This window comes from Purpureocillium takamizusanense, chromosome 3 (genome assembly GCF_022605165.1).
Source record: "Purpureocillium takamizusanense chromosome 3, complete sequence".
NCBI classification, from domain to species: Eukaryota; Fungi; Ascomycota; class Sordariomycetes; order Hypocreales; family Ophiocordycipitaceae; genus Purpureocillium; species Purpureocillium takamizusanense.
Window position 1 is genome coordinate 1,936,035 of NC_063070.1, and position 16,250 is coordinate 1,952,284.

A 16,250-nucleotide genomic window follows, 5' to 3' on the forward strand; every position below is an offset into this window, starting at 1 on the left:
TGGCACCAGTGTGACTGCTTGACCCCCCCGACGCCGCTTAAATTCGTCCTCGCACAGCACTGCTCCTCCAACTGAGAACGCTCCGCATCCCATCCGCCAGGGTCTGAGCCAAGCCAGGACGACAAAACCTTCTCTTTCCTCTCCGGAGCCAGCGGCGAGTATGTTTCCCGAGTTGCTTATCGTTCTGTTCGCGGCCCTGGCCAGGGCCGGCCTCAAGGACTTGGCCTGTTGCGATCCCCTCCGCAAGGACATGCGTAAGACCCTCCCCCCCCCGGAGGATATTCGCTTCAGATAAGACGCCGAATCTGACGAGCTCTCTCTCATCCGTGCAGACTGTCCGCCGGATCTGGCCTTTGCGGGCAACGCCTCCTTCGACTTTATCAAAACGGGCCCCGGCGACGAGTTTGGCGACTTTTGGGCCGTAGACAACGCCACTCTGCACCACCACGGCCTCGACCATGACACGAACGAGCACGGCCTGGCCGTGGATGTTGGAAAGCCCGGAGACGCACCCACGCTCGTGAGCCAGAGGTACCTCTTCTTCGGAAAAGTCAGCGTCACGCTCAAAGCAGCCAAGGGCGTCGGCGTCATCACCACTTTTGCCTTGAAGTCGGACTCGGGCGACGAGATCGATTGGGTATAGATAGCCACAGCGCGGCCACTACAGCCGCGCAGTCGAGGGCGCATCAACTGACGCGGACAGGAACTCCTCGGTGCTTACGACAACCAGGCGGCGACCAACTACTTTCACGACGGCAAAGCCGTCTACAACACGTACAACGACACGTACACGCTCGACACGTCGTCGTTTGACGCGTTCCACACATACACGATCGAGTGGACGGACCAGGTGCTCGTCTTCTCCATCGACGGCACGCCGCGGCGGACCTGGCGCGCCGGCGAGGGCATGTCGCCCGGCATCTGGCCGCAGACGCCCGTGCAGGTCAGGCTCGGCGTGTGGGCGGTGGACACGGGCTCGGAGCGCGGGGAGGTGTCGTGGGCGGGGCGGCGTGCCGGACTGGACCGGCGAGGGCCCCTTCACGGCCGTGTTCCAGTCCGTGGCCGTCGAGGACTATACAAGCTGGTGCGACGAGCGGCATGACAACGGCGGAAACGGCGACGGCGACGGCGTCGACTACCGCTACGGCGAGCGGATGCAGGGGTGGCGGGACGTGAGCGTCGTGGGCTGCGCGAGAAGGCATGTCGCGCCGCTTGTGCCGCTGCCTGAGACGGCTGAGCCCACAGGGTCGGGGGACCAGGACGATGGGGCCGGCGTCCGGAGGGTGTCGTCGGGTCTGGCTGCGTTGGTCGGCGTGGGTTGGTTGGCGGTTTGGTACCACATGTAGCCCGACCTCTTCCCGGAGTCGACGTGGAGCAGCGTTCGCTCTGGGTGGTGTAGAGGTCACGATGGAATTGTAGTGCGGTAACACCCATATGTGCCACCAACTGAGCGGTCCGCGTGGGTAGGGCAGGCGTCGTTGACGAGCGAGATGAACCCTAGAATAGTCGAGGTCAACGACATCACGGGAACGAACGCTCCGGGACTCTACACCCCTGCCCGTCCCCGTTGCGTGAACCTGCCGCCGTGAAGCCGGGGAAGCAACCAAATCGAGAGTGGCACAGCACCATCATGACAGATCATTCTTCCGTTCCCAGAAACCCCAGGACGCGCGTACACGTCATTCCGCGTCGAATCAAACCAGCATCAAAACGTACTCGCTACAAAAGAAGCACTAAATGTAGTTCCGACACGCGAGATGAAGAGCTCATAGTCTCTGCATATGGGCCGGCTGACTCGTATGCTTGCCGGCACTGTCGGAATCCTAATGATTACTTGACAATGACGGCCAGTCGAAAGTTGGTCTGCCCGGACAATGCTCAGGCCTGCTTAATCCAGCTCCGTCGATGAACGGTATGAATTACACACCCCAATCCGATCACTAGAGAGAAAGGCTAGGGTGCTTTGGTTGCGCGATCACGGGGAACCCTTTCCCCGGTCGTCAGTCAATAATTCACCCGTGCTATATACGACATCCGTCACGCTATTGATCGTCCGAGTACCTTTGCCTCTGGGCAGATTGATGAGAGGTTTGGCGGACCCCCGGCACCTTGCGTCTGTTCCCGCATTTCCGAGACCCCGGTCCTTGGGTCGACCCATTAGTTCTGCCGGAAATCACAGTTCGCCTCGATGTACAGTAGTACTACATGTACCGAGATTGCCTTGGTGGGAGTAGCGAACGGTGCGTGCCCCATACATAGCCTTGTGAGTCAGGCATCGCTGGCCACCGCACCGTGCACCGGGCTGCAATCAATGCCCAACAGGCCCATGGTGTTTGCCATCCATTTCTCAGGCGTCGCAGATTGCCTGCGCTACGTACTGTACTGGCAATGGCGGCAAGACAGCGTGACGTGCCCTTGCCAATTTTGACACTTCAGCAGTAACTTACATTTATAGCTCAGTTAGAATCATTGGCTCACTGCGTCGAGCGTAATTTGAATGTCCGGCGGAGATATAATGGCCTCCCTCTGTCCGGTTCATCCGCCATGTTTCCTCAATGTACAGTAACAGTTTGCCGTTGACGCGCCTCCGTACAACACAATGCAGTATCAGGCAACGTCTTATGCCGCAGATGCAGCGGGGACTACTTACTAGTTACCCTTCTACCAAGACTTACCACGCCAACCATGCGGTCTCTGGGTGACCACAGAAGCGGCCCGCCTACTACCATACATAGCACAATGAAGCTAAATCCTGCGCAGGCAAAAAGCGATTTTGTTCCCGGAGGGAGCACTCCCACATATTATATTCTCGATTGGCGTATTGCTAGACCAATGTCAGAAACCCTTACTAGACGGGAACTTTCAAGGCGGGGGGGTTGAAGAAAGGGGCAACTGGACATGGAGCACTGCATTGACTCGATCCGGGCATGTCCACCAGTCGCTTGCGATCGGCTACTAATGCCTTGAGGAACGAAGTTGCGCAAGGATTTCTATGGGCCGTTTCCCCCCTCCCAGGCTAGATTTGAGAAGCTGCAAAACGACGTCTGATTCGCGAGTCGAGCAGTTAGATACGGACGGTACCTCCAAGCTGGCTCATCAATGGCTAGAGACCGGTGCCGATGTCAAGACCGCTGAGGACTTCGCTCAAGGCTCGGTGTGCAAGGCAGCCCTGCCTTGCATTCCCGTTGTATCAGAGACCCCGCTCCGTGACCAGCATGGGCCGAGAAACCTGCAATGCCAATTGGGCGCAGGGAGAAACCCCGCCATGACTTGCCGCCAAGTTTTACCAATGATACGTCGGACGACTGTTTCGTTCCGGGACGGCTGACATGCCTTGGGGACGCAACGCGGCCCGATTATTAGCTGCGTTAGTAGGGGAACCGAACCGCGAAACAGCACCTAATAGCTTACCGTCTCCGAGCTCCAACCGTGGCTTCCTCATAACTAACTACCCGCCCGCAATCGGTATAGTAAGTTAGTGGTCACTCTGGCTTGGCCTCCCCCTGCAGTGGCTTCTCCGAAAGCTGTGCCCGCAGGTCACCCGCCGCTAGCTAGGTACCTACTTGGTTGATGTTCGCTTTCGACTCGCTCGCGGCAGTCGAGGCGGCTCTGCTGCATCGCTTCACCGGGGCAGCAGTTGGACGGGTGCATTGACTGGGCAGGACGAGATGCTCGGGTGTTCATTGTCGAGCCCAAGAGGCCAATCTCCGTGGCAGAGGGGCGAGCGGCAGGCTGGCTGCCATGCACGGTTCGGCTCAACTCTGTGGGTGGTGTAGCAGGGCATCGCCGCGATTGCGCAAGCGATAATTGCCACGTTATAGAGTGCATCCGTCCGGCTAAGCTTGGCAAGTGGCGAGGTCCACGGTATCAGGCATAGAAGATGTCGAACCCAAGGAGAAGCAACCTCGAGTTTCAACCGCCCCTCCGTTTGACGATTGGGCAACAGCAAAATGGGTAGGGTAGTCAGTTGGAGGGGGGTAGCTTTGTGTTATTTATCCCCGTACCGTCTGGTTCTGACCCCGTCCAACCAATCCGGTGCTCAGGAGATACTCCGAAGAATGTCGTTGTCGACGACCCCATGTCCTACTAATCGTGGCTTCCTCGCCCACGGGGCTTGCTCCGATGACCTCTTGGAGGAGCCATTTGTGATGTGGTCGATGGCCAAGCCACTGATTGCGCTCTCGGCAATGTGCCTTGCTCGCTTGCGGTCCTCCTCCCACTTGCTAACGAGCGCGTCCACGGCAGCCACATGGTGTGTCCACGCTGGCCGTTACGGCACGGCACGTGTGGACCAGTTTGGGTTGTGACGCGTCCGGACTGCTGCCGCCTCGGTGAGACGGCTCCCGCTCGATCCCCCTTCGCTCGGGTATCGGCAACGATGGTGATGGTTGTGCGAATGTTGGGCGGCGGTGGTGATGGTCCGCCGACCTCAGTCTTCGCGGTCTGGCATCTGGGTCCTGGTCATAATCGGAGCGCCTCTCCTCGCAGAGGCAAAGCGCCGCAACACCGTCACTACGATATATCGCCGCAGCTTTGTGGTGGGAGGCGGCCTCGAGACGGTGTCTGGCTGTACCGAGTAGACGGCGACTGGATGTGGGGTTCATCGAGGATCGGTTTGTATACATGTGCATGATCGCGCCCCGGAAACAGGTTCTTGGACTTCGCGGAGACGTAAAGGGGGACATCACGTTGGGTCCTGCCTGCCCTTTGCCGGGATGGCAGAAAGCCCCAGGTCTCTGTCGCATTCTCACTCAGACAGACATATGCATGTCCGCCACCAAAGACAACCCTGCAATGCCCACCCGTACCGGGACCTCCAGGCACTACTAACTTAGAACCCCCTTCCCCTTCTCGCCCTAGAGTTTAGCCAGGCATTCCAGGAAAACCGATATTGGGCTCTTGGTGAGGGAGCCAGGGACCATCTACTCATTGGCGAGCAGAACTAATCACTATACGTGGCACGCATTGCACTGAGCCACCCCTCCCCTTTCTTGCCCCTCGGCGAATCCTGTAAGCGTGCCGACAACGAACGGTATATCAAGTCAATCGCAACCAGGCCTTGGGCCTTGCCCGCCCGCGTGTGCTGCGTCAATGACGCACACAAACGCCGGTGACCCGTTTTTGCCTCATATCGCATTACCTCCTGCGGAACCGAAACGATACGATTTACCCTCACCTGGCCGCCGCTTACATGCCACCGGCCACATCAACGTGAAAACTCCCAGCGCTTTCGATTACGTAGTTGACTCCGTCCCCGTAGAACGACATTGCCGTTGGCGGTTTGCAGCGTCAAGCTGGAACACGGCATGCCCCGGCGTCATCAGGTTCGCATGGCCTGCCAGCGCTGCAGGAGGAAAAGAGCCAAGGTGAGTCTGAACATCCAGTGCACGTCCCAGACTCCTCGAGTCAACGGGTTTCTCCTTTGCCTGTTTGTGCCGGCGCACACACCATCATGATCGGAGTCTTCTCCGAGCCCGTTTCAGAACCACGGTTCTTATACCTGTGTCGCGTATCATGCTTCTTCTGCGCATCCACTCGGTGGTGATGGTTGCTGCGTGTGCTGACCACGACGGGCCGACCATGTAGTGTGACGGTGAGGACCCCTGCGAGAGGTGCACGGAGACAGGCTTCGAGTGCACTTTCGATCACTCCCGACGGGAGTCCAAGGACGACTTGCGCGCCGAGATAGGGCGGCTGCGGCGTATCATCGAGCGGAGCGACGCGCTTCTCGATGCCCTATCCTCCATGGACGATGCCTCGGCGTACCAGATGGTGGTACAGGGCCTCATGGACGGCACCGTCACGCGCCAGTCCATCTTTGACGACCTTCCCGGCCACCTGAAAATCGCCGGAGCGCCTGAGCCCAGTGGTCCCCCCCGGGCTGTCGCGTCGTCTCTCCGTTGCGACTCAAAGGACACTTCTTCTGTAGGGGGCTCCAGCACCGATGCTCGGTCAACGATGTGCCCGCGCTGTCGCTGTGCGCTGTCGGTCACTTCGACGGTGGCCGATAGCGACGAATTTTCTGAGAGGATAAGCGAGCATCATGCTTCGGCCGACGCGCAGTCCGAATCTAACTGGCTCGCGACGCCGAGTTCCACTGCCGGCTCAGTTCTCTCGCTGCCGTCTCTATCTAGAGAAGAAAAGATGCAGCGGACTGACCCCTGGACGCGCACTGGCTGGTCGGCCGCGAAGATCAAGGACCACCTTGAGGTACTCCTGACGTGGGACTACCTGCCCTTCTGCCTCCTACGCCAAGATATCTTTCTACAGGATTTCATCAGCGGAGACGGGCGTTACTGCTCCCCGGCGCTCGTCAATTCACTCCTCGCCCTATCGACACGGATCGTAGGCGAGCAAACTCCTTATGGACAGCAGCAGCAGCAGCAGCAGCAGCAAGAAGGCTACCTTGCCAATACGGTCGATAGCGGATCTCGCTCCTCTGGCTGGTCTGATGGTCAGGCCTTGTTCGACGAGGCCGAGGCCCTAGTCAGCGGCCAAGGGCAGCCGAACCGGCTCCCGGACATCCAAGCCTTAGGCATGCTGGCCTTATATCAAGTCAGTCGCGGTCGCGAAGCCGAGGCGAGAGAGCTTGCTGAGGCGTTCGCGGTCGCGATTACAGAGCTGTGTCTCCGAGAACCGCTCGACGCAGAAGAGCAGGACGGCCAGTTCGCACTGGTACGGGCGACGACATACTGCGGCGCCATCTCGCTTGTCCGGTAAGTGTCATGGATCCCATCCCGTGCCCGTTAGACCTTTGGACCTGTTATTGTACGGTGCTGACCACACATCTTTTGCGCAGGATACTCAAGCTCATGACATCCCAGCCTTCTGGGATGCGTGCTGCAATGATGGTTGCCGATGGTGTCGCCCTCGACCAGCCGCCGCCCTGCGCCAACGGCTCCAACGAGCCGCCCGTCATCTCGGTTGAACCACGTCAGTGGCACGAACAACGCGAGCAGAAACGGATGACCGCTACGCATGGTGGGCTGACGATACCAATATAGGTACTCTAGCCGGCGAGCACAGGTCTCAGCTGAGCAGCCTGCAGCTCATCCCAGCCAAGATTTTTCAGCTCACGGAGTGGGTGTATACGATTCTTGCGTCGTCACCTACGGCCACGGAAGACGAGGTGGTGCTCGTATACCATCAGTGCCTGAACTGGTACGAGAGTTTCTTCGCGCTCCAGACGGACGGGAGCAACTCGCCGTTTGTGCTTTTTATCCAGTAAGGGCCCGCGCAACATTGACAAACACGTCTCACCCGATGTGCTCGTATCTCGTACATTGGGGACAGTCATGTCGGCAAGGCGAGTTTGTCACTTGGACATGAAATTGACATGTTGGCAGCATGTATTACCAATTCTGCTTGCTCTCCCTCTTCAGGCCCCGTGTTGGCAAGCCCATCGAGGGACTGGGTGTGCATCCGCGCGAGATTTGTCTCCAGGCTGCGCAGTCGATCCTCGGGCTCTTACAGTCGTACGCCGGGCTGTTCGGCCTGCACCGGGTGGCTCCGCTGGTGCAGTACTTTGTGTGCGCGTCGGCGTCACTTAGCCTCGCCATTGAAGAGGCCGGATAGGCGCTGTACCTATTGCTCACCCCTTTGATCACGACGACGGGATCGCGGTCAAAACAGCCGAGCCATCAGAGGGCGCGATCAAGCCGGAGCCTGGTGACGACCCGATGGACGTTGAAACGCACCGCGGCCACGATTCAAGCGGCGAACAGGACGACTGGCGATCGTCGCGTGCTTGAGCCATGTATTTAGCATGTCAAAATCAAGTGGAACAGAGTCTGTAGGCATCATTCCTCCCGTATAGTCACCGCACAGCATAGATTACGAGGAAGAGTAAGATGGCAGGGTGAATTCCGAACGACTCAGCGGAAAAGCCAGCCACGTTTCTGATGCTTATAGCAGTTTAGAATCACGTGAGGTGACGTAGTCGCATGGAGACGCACAGGTGTCTGGCTCTATAAGGGTGCTGGCGACCACGTTTATATAATAACCGTCCGAAGTAGGTAATTGAGATTTCCTCTTCTTCGCGGAATATTATGATATGCTCACGGTTGACTGTCCAAATCTGTTAGCTACCTCGAGTTAACGCCTCGCATCACCTTTGCCGAAGGGGATCAAAAGTCATTACACATGGAAGTTGGCGAGCTCGGCAGTGCCGGGCCGTTCGGGACGGGTTCACGTCGTGGTCCTTCCGTGGCGGTTGGAGTGTCCGATGACGACGTCTGCGCCGCCCGCCACAGCGCAAGTAAGATACGCAGGGGAGGCTTGCAACCGGTGAACATTCTCATGGCGAGAAAATGCAGGGGTAGCCAAGCCAGGTAAGGCGGGTATGGACACCCAGATCTCAGTTGGCGTACGATCTCGTGGCAGGTGCCATGGCTGGTGCGGGAGCGCAGGTTCGGGTACTGGACGATGCTTCGCAGCTTCTTGGCCTGCTCCTGCTTAGCCAGTGGCGTGCTCCAAAAGACAGTCACGTTAGGGACTATGATGTCCGCCAGATTCAGGATTTCTGAGAGTCGAAGCACACCAAAAGTGACGTGGTTCCGGTACGAGACATTGGCAGAGACCCGACAGCCTCCTTAAAAGCTGGACGAGAATGAACGATGTCCTTGATAAGGATCGTGAGGTTTGTGTCCGTCTCACGGGAGACTCGACCTTGGCCACGGACCATGTTCATGATACCCAAGATCCTCTGCGCAGTAGGGATGGCCTCAGAAGGCCGAAGGTTGCTGCTGTCAGTAGCCTTGATGTTGAAGAAGTCGCTTGACAATGCCAATCGTGCGTCCCATTTTGAGAGCGAGCTGTATCTCACCCAACTTGGTGCGGCTGATGACCCGAAGTTCGCTCCGATCACAACAGCGCATCCCATTCCTCGTCAACGTCAAGAAGAGACATGGAAGCTTCGTCGCTAGTCAGCTCCTTGGCCTATTTGTATTCCGTTTGAGCCACCCCCCCCCTCCCCCGGGGCCTGTTGGGGGATCAAGGCGGTACTTCTTCTCAAAGGCCGCGACAGATATCTTCAAGATGCCCGGCTTTTGCTTCGCAATGCACCTAGCGTTGCGGCCGTCATCACCGTAAAGGAACTGGACGATGTCAGCTGGCGAGTTGCGAACAGTTCTGTCGTAACGTGCGCTGAGATATTCAAGAGGCTTGACGAGGCATATTTGAATGTAATCCATTTAGGCAGTTTTGTTTGCTGTATCGAAGAGGCCTTCGCGACTGGCCATGGCATGGAAGAAGCTTGAGCCAAACGGAATGCTCGTGCTCTCAACAATCCGCTGGCTGACGAGCCCCGTCATCTAGATGTTGATATACGAACTCTTGGCTCCAGATTCGGCAATGATGACTGCGTTGTTCGAGAGATTCTTTTCCACAGTCGCACCCGCTAGGTCAGGACCTTGGTTGAGGACCATGGAAGTCTTATTCTCGAATGTTGCTCGCACAGTCATACCAGGAAGAGCATGCAGCTTGTACTTGAGCGATTACTCAATGTGAAGGGTGGCTCGGCTTCCAATCGATGCGTAACCAACGAAGAGGAGGCTTGCTGCGGCAAGTCATCCGACAGCTTCCCTTACAGGAGATGCAGCGCTCCTGTCGGGGGATTCCCTCCATAGCGCCGCAGCCGACGACTATGGCCACATCCGCGAGCCGTACGGTATGTGTCTGTTATCTCGAGCATAGGGCCATGGCGATCGAGAGAACCGTCTGATCGAGAGGTATCCGTCGAGAGAGGGCAAGCAGGCGGAAAGTCGAGCGTATTGTACAGAGCAGCTCCGAATACTTCTCTGCGTCGCAACTCGCTTCATTTGAAGGCCGGAGAACGCGGGGGTCCTGGCGAGCCTTTTTGTCAGGACCCTTCGTGGGTTCAGCGGTACGGTCGCCAATGGTGTTCTTGACGCGCTCTGAGGTAGGTTATTAGAAACGGCGAGATTGCGAGATTGGCCTGCACCTGTGGTCGTGGCAGCCACGACAACGTGCGTGACGCGAGAACCAATGAGCATGCGACCATCCAGGGTACTGAGCCTGCCGCCCCTCCACTTGCGCTGCAGAGGTGCTTGGCTCGACCAGGTCGCGCGACCACGCCTGCTGGCTCTCCCTGCTCACCCAAGGTCGCGCGATTGGCCGGAGCGACGGAGCTACAAGGGCATCTATCACAGAGTCCCGATAGGGCCTCAACACTACCTACTTAACAGTCTAGTTCGTTTAGTACGTAATACCCTAAGCCCTATAGATAAAACGTCGCACTACTTAAAGCTAACCTCGTCGTTCTTAGTTCTATAATAGGCCTATTTAAAGGCTAAGTTCTTTAAGTATTTAATATCCTATTCTTAATAACTAAAGTATAGTCTATTAAAGTTAAGGCTATTTTATTAATATAGTTATAAGTTAAAGATAAGTATTTTAAATAATACTACTTATTTATAGCCTTTATATTATAATTATAAATTTAATTATTATATATATAGCTTATATATTTAGTTCTTATTTATCGTTATTTAAACTTACTTTATTTTTTAAAAAAGAGAGATTATTAATCTTTCTTTATAAATATATAAAGAGGATTTCTTATTATTTTATTTACTTTTTATACTAAAATAAAAAGTACTCTATTATCTCTAATATTTCTCTATAGTTATATATATCTAACTCTATTATACCTATTTTATAAAGATAGCTATTTAGCTATATTATCCCTATTTAAAGCTATATAAGGATATTTAATTATCTTCTTTTTAGCGAGTTATATAATATATAGGTATATTTACTTAATAGCGCTTTATTAATACGTTTTAAATACTTTTTAACGCTATTTAAGAGCTATTTATATAGTCATTACTAAGCGAGTATAAGCTAGACTATAATAGACTTTACTTAATAAAGTAGCGATTTAATAATACTCTTTTATTCTATAGCGCGTTACGTTATAGCTTTAGCTAATAGTCTAAATATATACTCCTCTTATTAAGCCGGTAGCTATATAAGTCTAATAGAAGAACTATTCTTCTAAAGCTACTTTATACGATTATATATCTAACGAATAACGTATTATCCGGATTATTACTATAGACCCCTAATCGCTATTACCGCTAAGTAGTTACTCATTATAACTATTATATCTTAAGAGATAAAGCTAGGAGGTATAGCTCTTAGCGCTACTTCTATTACTATAAGTTCCGCTATATATATATTTTATTTACTTATAGGTCCGAGAATAACGGAATAGGTAACTAATATATCGGTTACGCTATTATATATCTTATTATATATAACGCCGCCTATACTTACTCTACTATTCTTCTATAAGCTAGCCGTTATAATAATAATGCTATATACGTTATTTAATACTTACGCTATTACTATAACGCTATTTTCGCTTAGTAATAGGATATATTTTATCTATAGTCGTAAAGCGAACTTATAACTAACCTCTATACGCTCTATAGAAGCCTTAATTACTAATAAAGTAATGCCTTATATTAGCGAGAGGTATCGCTTACTTATCTTATTTTATAGCGCTACTAGCGGATATTTTTATAGAAGGGTCTATAAGTCGACGTAAAGCCTTATCGCGGCTTACCTATACCGTTTTCTTACTAATTAAATACTAGCTTCGGCCTTAGCTATAGCGGTTATAATAGTTTAGAAGGTTCCTATAATAGCTTATATACTTACCCGCTATACTTTATTTAATTAGCTAGTCTCTTTCGCTTAACGTAAGTATATCTAAATATTAAAAATATAGTCTATCGCTAATATAACTATCGCTATAAATAGCTATCTCGCTACCTTTAGTAAAAATACCTTTAGCCTCCTTAAAGCTATAGCGGCTATAAGCCCTTTCCCTATAGCTTTAGCTATATATTTTTTAGTATTATAGGCCGTTATTTATAATTAACCCTAAAATTTTTATACTTATTTTAAGTTTAACTTCCTTGCCCTTAATCTAAAATAGCTTATTACTTTTCTATGCGATAGCGTATATAAAGTAGATAACTATCGTCTTATCTACCTTAAATATCGCGCTATTATACCTCTCTTAGTCTAGGGCATCGGTAATAATTAACTAAATACTTATTTAATTTACTTCTATAGTTAAGCTAGTAACCTAAGCTAAGTAATTATTAATAAATATAATTAATTTACTTACTGCCTTAATCCTTTACTATATTAAGTCTACGTTAAAGAAAAGAAATAAGACTAATAATAGCGGCGACCTTTATAATAAGCTTACTTATAGTAATCCCTATAGCTCTAACGTAAGCCTATTTACGATAATAAAAGCTATTTATCTAGAATAAAAAGTACCGACCTATCTTATTAGCCTATTAAGTAGCTCTTTAGCCCCTAACCTCTTAAGTAATCTTTCTATATATACGCTATTATACGCGCTTTAGATATCGAAACTAATTAAGCTTAATACTTTCTAGGCTCTTTATACCTTATAGATTTATTCCTATAGGAGAAGGAGTGCTTACTTAGCTAACTATCGCTTCTATACTTTAAAGTAATTCGCGAGTAAGAGTCTATAAGCTTCTACTATATACGATATACGCTCTATAATGACTGCTTTTAAGATTTTACCTAGTATTAATAGAAGTAATATCGGTCGCTATGCCTTCGCCTCTATATAGTCTCCTTTTTCTAGCTTCTTTAGCGGGATAATCTTTACCGTCCGCTATTAATAAAGTATAATGCCCTCCTATAGCGACGCCTAGAAGAGCGCTAGAACGCGATACTTTACTATTAGCTAGAGCTATCTCTATATTATCGCCGGTAAGCTATCTATTCTCGTTACTTTCTATAGCTTTATTACTATAACTTTAACCTTAACCTCTTTTAGAGTTAAAGCTAGTATCGCTATTACTCTTTATTATAGACGCAATCTTTCTTCTTTAATTCTCGCTAATAATAAAGAGAAGAATATATTAAGTAATTACTTAGCTTATTCTACCTTATTTCTAGTTATAATTTTACTTACCTTCTTTAATAGCGGTACCTTATCGCCTATAATATACTTTCTAGGCTTTAGATATTTAGCGGCCTTTTAGATATTAATATCCTCGGTAAGGAAGTCGTCTTAATATACCCTCCTCTATCTCTATATAGCGTTATAATATTCTTTTACTACTTCCTTCGCTCGTCGTTTTAAATCTAAGTATGCCTAGCCCGCTTACTATCGTATCTAGGCTTAATTCCGTTAAAACGTAAATACTTAGCGTAGCTATATTAAATCTCTACTCTACTAGCGTTTTAAATATAGTAATAGTTATACTTAAGGGGTAAGATTATAGATCGCCTCTAAGACTATACCTATAAGCTAGTCCGCTTATGCCTATATATCTGCCGCCCTTAAAAGCGCTTAAAGGCACTCTTTTATTCTTACTTTTATAAGGTTCTAGGAAGCGTTCTTAAATAATAATCTTAATATCGCGACTTACTTAGGTAGCTCTATATCGAAGGTTATCTAAATCGCTTAATAATCTAACTTATAATCTATCGGGTATAGGATATATATTACTATTATATCCGCTAGCTCTAAAGTTACTAATATTAAGTCGGTAATACTTTCTTAATTAGGGCCCTACTATATTCTCGTACCCCTTAAGAGTAAGCTATAAAGGCTATACTTATTTATTAAGTCTATAATAGGTTTAGCCTTACTTTACTTCCTAGCTAAGACGTTATCGCTAGTCTAAAATAAGTTATAGCGATTAAAGTCTCTCGTTAATACTATATCTATATAATTACTAATACTATTATAAAATAACTAAATTAAGTTATATAATACCTTTATAACTAAGGCTAGTATCTTAGGCCTCTTTCCTTATATATATACTAATATAACTAAGACGTATCTCTCTAATAGCTAAAGTATTACTACTATTAGGTCCGCTAATAATATCGGTAGTTACTTTACTTTAATATCGCGTTATACCTAAAGTATATTATAGATTAGCTAGAGCCTATTATTTATTTATATTAGTATTATCTTTATCTAGTTACTATATTATATCGGGCTAATAATAACCCTATTATTAACTAGTTTTATATATAGCTTAGAGACCGCTAATACCTTATAGTCTTTAAATTTAACGTTATTTATTAAGCTTTATTAAACTAGCTCTTACTTTCTTATATTTAATTATAAAATACTTAATATCTTACTTATTACTATATATATTCTATATATAATAAGTTTAGCTAAGTAACTTATATAGCTTACTATATAATACGTACCTTAGTTCTACCGCTTAGTACTCCTTACGCTAATATCCTAGTATCGTATATCTTTTATAGACTTATAGGTTTTTATATTAGAATCGATTATAGATAAGTAATAAAGATAGTAAAATACTTTATTTTCCGGTATAAAAACTAAATAGTATAGCGGAAAATCTTATTAAAGTATATATAAATAAAGATTAAGAATCTATCCTTTTTTCTAGGGGGTAAAAGCTACCTTAAATAATAATAAATAAGAACTAAATATATAGGCTATATATATAACGATTAGATTTATAATAGCGATAAAAAGGCTAGAATCGACTAGCATTATTTAAGGTATAAACCCTTAATATATAATAATATTAATAAAATAGCCTTAGCTATAATAGACTATACTTTAGTTACTAAGAATAGGATATTAAATACTTAAAGAACTTAGTTTTTAAATAGGCCTATTATAGAAGTAAGAATAATAAGGCTAGCTTAAAAGTAATATAATAATTTATCTATTAGGCTTAAGGTATTATATATTAAACGAACTAGATTGCTAATTAGGTAGTATTAAGGCCCTATAGGGACTTCCCTCCGGGCGTAATTAAATCCATCTATCTATCCGTATACGACTGCCTAAACTGGCATAGATTTCCTTTATGTATAAGAGCTGCACGGTTCCCGCGCAGCTTCTCATAGAGCTCTAGCTCTTAAGATAATTCTCATCAATCTATACGATGCTAACTGTGATCCCTGTGGAGATAATTGTCTGATACGTCGCCTCCGAGAATTTCGTTTGGTGTACTGGGATCTGGGCGGCGCGGGACCGCACGCGCGCGTCCTGTTCTATAAATGCTATCGCTAGCGACGCTACCGCCGCCTCGGTTAAGGTCACCTAGAGCAGGTTCTCGTCTTTAAAAAAGGCTGTCACTCCTGCTATAGTCGCCTCCAATAAATTCACTAGCTGCCCTAAGGCTCGGGCGGCCCAAAATCGAACTCGCGCGTCCTTATCTTTATGGTTTAGTTTCTTATCTCTTATAGTGTAATTTAGTACAGGGAGATCTAAGTGTTTCGCGACATAGTAAAAATTTTTCGCGAGTGCTAGCAACTTCGCATCGTTTCTAGGCTCTAAAGAGCCGTCCTAGGAGGATATTAGCAAACCAAATTAAAAACCTAGTATGCCGAGTTTATAAACGCTCGGCTAGGTTTAGCTATAATAGCGAGGCTATATAGGACGAAAGCAAGACTTAGAAGCATTTCGAGTAGAGCGTTTATAGTCTATAAATTAATAAATAAATAAATAATTAATATAGCCGCCGAGTAAAGCCCGTAAGGATAAGAACAGAAAAAGTATAGACCTTTAAATTAAATAAAGAATGGAAGTCTTAAGGCTAAAGTAACCCTCTCGAGGAAAATCATAGCTTTATTGCTTTATATAGTTTCTTAGTGCCGAGGCTCGCTAATAATATATATAATAGCTTCTGCTCCCTCTAAAGCCTATTAATATAATTTACTTAATTAAGTTTTCGATATAGATACTGTATTAGTGAGAGAAGGCACTAAAAAGGGGAGACGGCCCGAGAAAGACGAAAAACGGCCGAAGGAACGGCTAGGGGTAAAAAGGGGCTATAAGGATAAGACTACAAGGACAACTATAAAAGAGGGAAGCTTTCCTAGTTAGAGAGGGCTCCCCACGCCTCTTCAGTCATAGCCGACAATACTTACTCTTTTGCCCCCATTTTATGCTTCAGATATAAGCATGCCTCATTGATACGAGTGTCCTACGTTGCCGCGGATCACCGTACAGTTTTGTGAATTATCGCAAATACGGATATCTAACGCTAAAGACCATTTGATCAGAGCTTGACTGATCTCTTACCATGCTTATAGATTAGAATACGGGAGTCCTTGCACTACGGCGCGCTAGGCAGAGACAGGAAGAGGACGAAGGGAAAGCGCTCCGCGGTTTAGTATCTTTCTCGCCCTAACACAATACCGTAAATCGGCTAATATCCTCGTTT

At 48.1% G+C, this 16,250-nt stretch overlaps 3 protein-coding genes across 3 annotated transcripts; 2 read left to right on the forward strand and 1 right to left on the reverse strand.

The window, feature by feature from the left end:
- Window positions 1-160: 160 nt before the first annotated feature.
- On the forward strand, window positions 161-1,102 carry JDV02_004170 (uncharacterized protein; the record flags this gene model as incomplete). Its single annotated transcript, XM_047985360.1, has 3 exons — window positions 161-254; window positions 333-637; window positions 704-1,102. 3 exons carry the CDS (start codon window positions 161-163, stop codon window positions 1,100-1,102), a joined length of 798 nt encoding a protein of 265 aa, XP_047841337.1.
- Window positions 1,103-5,301: 4,199 nt separating this feature from the next.
- Window positions 5,302-7,840, forward strand: JDV02_004171 (uncharacterized protein). Its single transcript, XM_047985361.1, has 5 exons — window positions 5,302-5,366; window positions 5,587-6,716; window positions 6,800-6,933; window positions 7,005-7,224; window positions 7,347-7,840. Exons 1-5 carry the CDS (start codon window positions 5,307-5,309, stop codon window positions 7,573-7,575), a joined length of 1,773 nt encoding a protein of 590 aa, XP_047841338.1. The 5' UTR covers window positions 5,302-5,306; the 3' UTR covers window positions 7,576-7,840.
- A 672-nt stretch (window positions 7,841-8,512) lies between these two features.
- On the reverse strand, window positions 8,513-8,881 carry RPO21_1 (DNA-directed RNA polymerase; the record flags this gene model as incomplete). The annotated part of the gene is made up of 1 exon (XM_047985362.1): window positions 8,513-8,881. One exon carries the CDS (start codon window positions 8,879-8,881, stop codon window positions 8,513-8,515), a length of 369 nt encoding a protein of 122 aa, XP_047841339.1.
- Between the last annotated feature and the right edge of the window lie 7,369 nt (window positions 8,882-16,250).